The sequence below is a fragment of the Bombus flavifrons genome, chromosome 11, assembly GCF_040668555.2.
Source record: "Bombus flavifrons isolate JBK064 chromosome 11, iyBomFlav1_principal, whole genome shotgun sequence".
In the NCBI taxonomy this organism is placed as follows: domain Eukaryota; kingdom Metazoa; phylum Arthropoda; class Insecta; order Hymenoptera; family Apidae; genus Bombus; species Bombus flavifrons.
Window position 1 is genome coordinate 9300787 of NC_138452.1, and position 9297 is coordinate 9310083.

General features: G+C 32.7%; 1 protein-coding gene across 2 annotated transcripts; it reads left to right on the forward strand.

The window, feature by feature from the left end:
- Nucleotides 1–3876: 3876 nt before the first annotated feature.
- LOC138184964 (fatty-acid amide hydrolase 2-B-like) lies at nt 3877–9188 on the forward strand. Of its 2 annotated transcripts, none has more exons than XM_069123504.1 (10): nt 3877–4034; nt 5248–5426; nt 6226–6451; nt 7074–7291; nt 7491–7602; nt 7685–7989; nt 8112–8204; nt 8318–8476; nt 8571–8753; nt 8841–9188. In XM_069123504.1, exons 2-10 carry the CDS (start codon nt 5253–5255, stop codon nt 8928–8930), a joined length of 1560 nt encoding a protein of 519 aa, XP_068979605.1. In that variant the 5' UTR covers nt 3877–4034; nt 5248–5252; the 3' UTR covers nt 8931–9188. The 2 variants fall into 2 exon arrangements, with proteins under 2 accessions (XP_068979605.1, XP_068979604.1); XM_069123503.1 differs by lacking the exon at nt 3877–4034 and adding an exon at nt 4134–4170.
- The last annotated feature ends 109 nt before the right edge of the window (nt 9189–9297 follow it).

Here is a 9297-nt window from a genome sequence, read left to right on the forward strand (position 1 = left end):
AGAAATTCTATTCATTGCACAATTAGGAATTTTATTTCGATGAAAAGCGAAGACTACGTCTATTTTTTTCAATTGAACAGCACATCTTTTTATGCACCATCCCATGGATTTTTTAATTTTCTACAAAAAAGTATTAAGGTACTTGAGGTAAAAAAATGATTACTTTAAAAGGTATTTTAACTTGAATTATTCTTCCTATCCTCTGAATTTTCCCCCATTTCCTCCCATTTTTCGATCCCAAGTACTTCGAGTACCTTTTTTGTAGAGAATTCAAAAATCCATCGAATAGTATCAGTTCTGTAAGTATGAAACCGGAATTTGCCTACAGATGGCCCTAGCTGATAATGTAGCTATCACTAAACTGCGTCATTGATGCCAAAAGTCTTTGTTGACATCTCACAAACATTTTCGACTCAGAACAATACAAGTTTCACACAACAGCATAGTTTGTAATAGCGTCGAACATGTCAAATTTTGTGCCTGGAAACTACGATTTGCGGACAGCATTGATTTTCTGTTACCATTTGAAGAAAACTGCTGCAGAATCGCATCGGATGCTTGTCGAAGCTTACGGTGAGCATGCTCTTGGTAAATCACAGTGCTTCGAGTGGTTTAAAAAATTCAGAAGTGGCAATTTTGACGCGAAGAACGAAGAACGTGGAAGACCACCGAAAAAGACCACCTAGCTGTTAAAACCTGGCGAAACCGTTAATACCGAGCGCTACCGACAACAAATGATCGATTTGAATCGAGCTTTGCGTGAAAAACGACCAGAATATCAAAAAAGGCAACACAAAGTAATTTTGCTTCGTGACAATGCACCATCACATACAGCAAAACCGGTCAAGGAAACGATCGAAGCGTTCAGTTGGGAAATACTTTCGCACGTGGCTTACTCACCAGACTTGGCTCCGTCCGATTACTATTTATTCGCATCGACGGGTCACGCACCTTCTGACCAGCACTTCACTTCTTACGAAAATGTACTAAAATGGCTCGATGACTGGTTTGCCTCAAAAGAGCGACAGTTTTTTGGCGTGGCATCCACCAATTGCCAGACAGGTGAGAAAAATGTATAGCTAGCGATGGGCAATACTTCGAATAAAATATTTTTAATCATTTTCATACAATAAACGTGTATTTTCTATACAAAAATTCCGGTTTCATATTTACATACCTGGTACATAAAAGGATGTATCGTTTAATTTAAGAAATTAAGGTGACCTTGTGACGAGCGAAAAATGATTATGTGCATATTGATCATGAATTACATATTCAAACTGCTATTATATTCTCCTAAAGTTTACTGGATATTTCACTTATCCGATTGCCCCTTTTAGAAAATAATCTGATGCAACGATATACAGAACGTTAATTAGTTTAAGATACATCCGTAACCAAGATTTTTTCCACGTTCAAGTACACAGGGTGTTCGGCTATAAGTTGAAAAAATTTAAGGGGTGATTCTTGAAGCTAAAATAAGATGAAAATCAAGAATAAAAAATTGCATCTTCGACTTTGCTTTTTAGTTATAAATAATTAAAAATTAGCTGAAATATTCCTGTGCGCAAGCAAACCTTCTTACACGAACGAAAGTGGGTCAGCTTAGACAGCAGCGTACACAAGAATCCACAACATGTATAAGTCGTAAACAAGAAGATTATGACATTTGAAAACGTAAAGCATCCTATGCGACCTTTTGCAAGAAAAATCGTAAATTAAGCATTATACTTGCCTATTCGTTCCATAACAGCATACTGAAAACCTCATGGACTTCTCGAGCAGAGAGGTTTAACGTTTCCTCTGATCTTTTGCTTGCATAAATAATTAACAAATATCTAGACTGTTTACGAAAAAATCGCAACAAAAATAGCAATCGTTTAATAGCAAAAATAGCAAGCAAAGTACACAATAAGCACGATATATACAGTGCGCATTGTACGCGCTGTACGTCCAAGTTGTTTACGTTGGAACTAAATGAAAAAGATTGAAAAGAGATAACAAAAAATACAAAAATACAGCAAATTAAAGAGTTCAAAGAACTGAAGATGAAAAGGCTCAAACAAATCATACAACGGAATAACATAAGCCTATACTAAATCGCTATATAACATAACGCTAATAAAAAAGAAAGAAGAAATTGACCTCCATATGATGTTTACGCGTCTATCTACCAAAAAACTATTTACTTCAAATTATATGCCTCTGAATGGCTGCGTATTTGGTCTGACACATTATTCTCTGTCACTAATAACAATTACAGTTACAACATAACGAGTGTTTTAAGTTTGTTTTAACTTTTGGCCGTTTATAATAATCTATTAAGAGTAATAAAAAACAGATATGCCATTCATATTTCATTTAACAAAGGTTATCAATGTTTAAGACGAAAGGATGGAATATAGAGAGAAAAATTTCCTGAACGTAACTGTCCATCACATTATACTGATAAAAATGTAACTAATAATTATCGTGAAGCTAATTACGTCGTATACGTGTTATTTATTGTCACAATTAAGCGATGAAAACCGTTACATAGGAGACGAATAAAAGAATTATTAAGCATACTGATAAAGAATATTCACGTGTTAGTCTAAAGTTCGAACCGCACTGTCTGACCATGTTCAAGAACACTGTTTGCGAATATGTTCATTCAGTGGGGACCGACCTGTAGGTTAACACATGAATATTCGTTATCAGTATCCTTAATAATTTATTTCCTTTCTAGAGTACTTATATTAAATAATATTATTAATATTATTATTAATATAATTATATATAATAATATAATAATAATAATTATTATTATAATTAATAATAATATATAATAATATCATTAATATTATTAATAATATTAATAATATTATTTGATATAAGAAAGAAAATAATATTTCTGAAACAAGCATGATACGAACGAGAAAAAGTTTCAACCATATCATTTATTTCTCCACCGGGATCTTCACGGAAGAGATTTAAAAAATCGCGTGGATTTTTCTCAGTAGGATAGATTTTTCACAACGATACGAGAATAATAGATCATCTTGTGAAGGAATCCTCTTTCATATAGAAAATAGATTGATTAATAAAATATTAAAATAAAAAATATTGAAACACATCGAAGAAATATACTGAAACCGGGAAAAGACGAAACTTTATCGTATTTTCCTTACAAATTTATTACTTACGAACGAAAAGCTCGAAGCTCATTATCGGATATCACGTAACAGATACATAGGTACCACGTACAGGGAAAAGAAGGAAACGCGGAAGTCAAAGATTGTGTGCACATTCACTGCAACGAGAAAAAGTATTTCTAAGAAAACCGTGGACGCGACGTAAAAACAGCATACATTTCTGCTGATTTATGTTGCAATAAAGACTGTACTGTATTTCAATGTTGCTATGTTTTTCCTTCACGGGTAAATACTGCTAAATCTCGAATAAATTGACTGTATGCACAGGATATATAAAAAGTAAGTGTAAAAGACACCGATTTGCAATTTTATATCTCTGGATCGATGGAGATTTGTAATAAAGAGAAGTTCATGTAAAATTGATCTTGATCATGATTTTCAAACGTTTTTATCGCAATATATCCCACTTGTTACGAGGAACGGAAGCTTGAAAGGTACTACGAGTCGCAAACACTTCTCCTAGGAAAAAATGTTGAAGTTTTAATAATTCTTCGACTGATTTTATTCAAGACGTGTTTATGTAGCAACATGTTTATCTACGTGTAGTGCGTAAATGCTCCGGATCCATTATTATATATGTATATGTGTATCTCATATCTTCCTTTCTTTCTTCTCTTTTTTCTTCTTCTCTACTTTCTGCCTATTTAAGCAGTCCCGATCTCGTATTTCTATTTTTGCTAAGTTCTTGCTCAAGATTACGTAGTGATTTTGTATTTTGTATCGTAAAAGCCACATTCAATCGGATGCTGCAATTGTTTGGCGGATGTAATCCGTTTGTTTGAATAGTAAACAATTTCTTCATCAAGTCTCACAAACAGAGGGACCACACGTGAAGAGCAGGTGTGCATTCTATCCACGGTAATCCAAACTTTTCATTCAAACATTGCCGTACCGATCGGCTATGACGAGACGGAGTACCATTGTGCATAAAATCGATGAAGCGAAGACTATGTCATGGTGTATAGTAATCTGTCACGTATGGGCCAATAATTCCTGTCCATAGTTTACAGTGAATCGTTCTTCTCTATAATTTTTTGATCAAACATTTAGAAGCTCGCGATATTATATATTTCTTCTTTCTTGTCTCCCCCTGTTCAAGTAATATTATTAATGAAATTTCACGAATCATAAGTGACAAATTATTAGAACCAGTAAATTCTCTGCTATGGTCAAAACAATTTTAATAATACGACTAGTAAGTAAATTTGTAAGTAAAATTTACACGCTAAGAATCGTTCGACTCTCTTACTTAAATCATGAAATTATAGAAGAATAGTCTATAAAATACAAGCTTCCCACGAAGATGTAAATCGCGTGTCAAATATGTCTGATAAATCAGAATATGTCATTGTTGATTTAAAAAAATAATTATCTGGTTTGAAATATGCAACGCGAAGCGGAAGTGCCCAAGACATATATTTAAAAATTCCACAAAGAAAAATGAATTTAATCTACAGCGTACACCTTATGATATTATTCATTGAATATTTATTAATTTTTTTAAATGCGAGAAGTCGATAGAAAAACTAGTAAATTGATCATCACATGTGAGTCAAATAAGATAGATTTATACGTGCATGTTTGTTCTTAATGGACATATGTCCTAATAAAAAATGCGTTTATCTGAACTTCTCAGCCGACAAACAGCTTATGTAATTAGAATTTATATAAGAGCGTAATAACATTGGGTTGGCAATTAAGTGATTGCAGATTTTGTCAATACCAGCTATGGACAAAGCCCGCAATCACTTAGTTGTCAACCCAATACATATTCTCGTTTATACAAAGTGCAGTCGCATAACACGTACAAGAAGGCATGGAATGATCACTTATGAAAAAATAAGAACAAAATATAGAATAAAATTTGTTCATTTAAGATTTAGTTTTCGAAAAAATCGAGTTTGAAAATTTATCAAGTATAATTGAACGTGGCTAATTACGGACATGTATTGTACTATAGTACAATCGAATACTATAAAAAAATCATTCCATTCCTCTAATTATCCTAGCAAGCTTAAAACAGCAGCTTAATAAATAAAGTTTCCTATTGCAGGAAAGATGATAGAGCCATTCATCAACCTAATAATAATTTTGGTACAAGTGATAGGCAGCATTCATCGTCTTGTACTCATGGTTATTCATTGGAGGAAAAAGCCGAGTATACCTCCAATTAAAAATCCACTGTTAAAATTAAGCGCAACCACGCTAGCCAGGAAGATCAGAAACGGAGAAGTAAGGAACTTACTAGAAATGATTTCATTCTGATTAATTCATACACAACGTCATTTTTATTCTAATCATTTCTTCGTTTTTTTTGCTCTTTGCACTCATTATCATCGGATTAATAAATTAAATTATCTTCATTGAAATTAAAATCTCCTCTGATATTTCCACTTGAACTTTGTTATTTAGTACATTAAAGTTTCTTATCGTCAGGTAAACAGAACATTTTGTTAAAAGCGCCTAAATGAAGTAATTTAAATTTGCCTTGTTCTTCGCCTTTTACTTCGTCTTTTTTCTGACGAAAAGAACCCGTGGATTTCGTTTTACTTTCGCCCGACTTTCAGATAAATCCCCACGATTCGAAGAAATAATTTATCCCGATAGCATAAATACTTGAATTTTCTCGAATACTTTGGAAAATAAAATTATAGGATCTAAGTGAAAGAGATAATGATACAAAGAATGCCCGTTGCACAAAATAGAGTCACAAGTAAACTCTTTATACTATCATAACGCTGTAAATATCTTGATATCGTCGAACTTTATATAGAATCATAGAATTGTAAGTAAAAGAACAAAATATTAGCGAGAAAGATACCAAACAAATTCTTAGAGTTTCCTCTCATATAATTAATATAAATATAACATAAATTAATTGAAAAAGATAATATATAAAATAACATAAATTAATTGAAAAAAAGAAAAGATAAAACGGAATTACGCGTGAAATGTTGCGTTTGTGAAACGTTTGGCCCTTAATAGTTGAATTACGTCACAACTTTTGTAATTTCTTTTGATTGGAAAACAGCTCAGTAGTCAGACAATAGTGGAAGCATATATCGAGCGTATTAAAGAAGTGAATCCATTCATAAACGCAGTAATAGAAGATCGATTCGAAGCTGCTCTAGAAGAATCAAAGATATGTGACGCCAAACTGAAGAGCGGTGACTTAGCCATGACTGCCGAGCAGCTGGAAAGGAATAAGCCTCTTTATGGTGTGCCGATATCTATCAAGGAATCCTGCGCGGTTAAAGGTAACAATTTTTCTTGACCATTTGACGAAACTTGATTGAAACATTGCTTCACGGATATTTTATTCCAATGTTCGTTTTACGAGTCGAAACTCATCAAGAGAATTTTAATTAAGATAAATTAAGTAACTTTTACAATACACAAATCGAGGTCGAAGTAAATTATTCTCATTGCCATAAATATCCTTCTCTTCTTTTCCCACCATTCCCTTTTTCTGTTCAACGAAATTTTTGAAATTTAACGCGAACATGTAGAAATCGTCGTTGATACGCGCGATGTCTTAAGATATTAAAAATCCTTATGTTCCTTGAAACGAAAGCAAATTCGAAGTTATGAATTCTGAAATGACTTACAACGCCCAGCGAACAAAATTTAAAAATATTCTCTTTTCCTATTTTCTTTAATACTCTATCGATCCCTATGATCCATCTTCGCATTGATACTGTTTGTATTTTAAACACTGTCGGATGACCAAATTCTTACATAAGAATTTCTGAAACTGTAGACCCTCGCTACTGTGAAAGTAATAATAAATTATAATATAACGTTTGTAGTTAATATATTTCTAATATGATAAAAAAAGCGATCGAGCGTAATATCGAAATTTGTTCTCGTTTAAATTAGGAATGAGCTTTACCTGTGGTTGCGTATCCAAGAAAGGCATGAAGGCCACAGAAGACGCATATGTAGTTCAAACGTTTAAAAACGCTGGTGCCATCCCTTTATTGGTCTCCAACGTTCCCGAGTATTGTGTAACTCTGCACACTTATAATTTTCTGTTTGGCCATACAATGAATCCATATGACACGAGAAAAACATCAGGAGGATCGTCAGGGGGTGAGGTAATCACTTAGATCATCCGAGTTTTTACGTTTACAGTAATTTAATGCTAATATATACTGTATATGGCGTAATCGATAAAATCGTGAATTATAAGAAAATATATAAAAGTGTCTGTATAATCACAAAAGAATTTTCACCCTTTATTCAATTGCTAAATATTTTTTTACTTAATTATTTTTATTATCTTTTTTATTTTAGACTGCGTTAATTAGCTCAGGAGCATCTGTGCTTGGAATTGGAACGGATTTAGTTGGATCCCTAAGAATACCAAGTTTCTTCACTGGTATTTTTACTCATAAACCTACTGCAGGTATTGCTTTCGGAATTTATACGTACTTGTTGGAATATATGTATATATATACATATATTTCTACACGATTGTTTCTTTATAGGTACCATTCCTCTCGATGGACATTTCTTTCTAGTTGACGATCCTATGTTTAAACAGATGTTAACAATAGGACCCATAGCAAGATACGTGGAGGATCTTTACTTGAGTATGAAGGTGTTGGCCGCATCCCCCGCATGCAGATTGCCTCCACTTTTCGACGAACCAGTCGATATAAAAAACTTAAAATTTTATTATTTCGATAGCATCAGTGGCATTTTCGGTGTTAGATCGACAACATCAGAAATAAAGGAGACAATTCACAAAGCCAAGCAGTATCTAATAACGAAAGGCGCTAGCGTGGAAGAAGTAAAAATCTTATAATAATTTAAATCTAAAAAGAAGTCAAATTTTCGAAATCTAATAAATAAGTAATACAATTAATATAATTAAATATAATAAATAATTAAGATTCAAATATTGCATTCCAGTTTCCACAAGAATGGCTCCAGGATATATCCTACATGATGTTATCCACATTTGGAAACCTAAATATTGATTCTATACTGGAACCAGACTCAAATGTAATGATAATTCAAATATCGATAATTAAAACCGTTCTATTGCATATATATTTTTGGCTTCTATTTTTCAAGCTAATAAATTGTAACTTTCTGTTTCATTTCTGTGACCTAAGGGATCTGGTATAGAATTCACAAAATCATTATTAGGATTGTCACAATATACACCAATGCGTACGCTTATGCAAATGTTCCTAGACAACAAGGGATTCTTGTCATCTTCACGTATAGCATATTATGAAAGGTCTAAGGCAGAACTTACTTTAAAACTAAATGTAAGATTAATAATTCTTTTAAGTAATAAAGACGTAATTTACATATGCTTGTTGTATCGAATAAGTCTTCAATATTTTCTTATGCTGCTTACAGACTATGTTAAAAGATAATGGAATACTAATATGTCCAACTTGGTGTCGTACAGCAAGTTTTCCACAAATGATGTTATGGGAAGCACATTGCAGTATTTATACCGCCCTAGCTAATATGACAAGTACACCTGCAACGCAGATACCAATGGGTTTCAATAAAGATGGAATACCACTTGGTTTTCAGGTAATTAATGGATTCTAAACTTCAGGCTTTCTAACATGTTTTTTGCATGTTCATTTCTCCGTGATACATTCCATAATTGTGTTCCAGGTGATATCTGCATCTTATCAAGATCATCTTTGTTTAGCAGTTGCCAGAGAATTCGAGAAAAATTATTGTGGCTGGGTACCTCCTAACTAAGCTTTTATTTTAGCGTTACTAATATACTGCTACGAGTACAAATATTTTATTAGAAACTATACACGATGTTATCCTAACACAAAACGAAAAATGGCATAAATGTTATTTATTTGTAAGAATAATTGATCGCATATTATATATTTCATGAATTTTTTATATCTACTAAAAAGACGAACGTACAATTCGCGTTAAATGTGCAACGATATATCTTGTAAATAAGTAAAATTACTTATACATAATAGAAGATAGTCTTTTCAACGATGCTGTATATTACTCGAAGGAACCATGAGCCTTTTCCATTACAAAATATGAAGGAATTTTATATACTAAAAGTTCATCGATTTTCAATAAACCTTAATACCATAAA

What these genes read in the sequence shown, in the direction of transcription:
- LOC138184964 (XM_069123503.1), top strand. Translation starts at nt 4,149, where the DNA reads ATGGTGTATAGTAATCTGTCAC. An exon ending in GGAATCCTGCGCGGTTAAAG is followed by an intron (nt 6,452 to 7,073) that starts GTAACAATTTTT and finishes CGTTTAAATTAG; the next exon opens with GAATGAGCTTTACCTGTGGT. An exon ending in TACTGGAACCAGACTCAAAT is followed by an intron (nt 8,205 to 8,317) that starts GTAATGATAATT and finishes CTGTGACCTAAG; the next exon opens with GGATCTGGTATAGAATTCAC.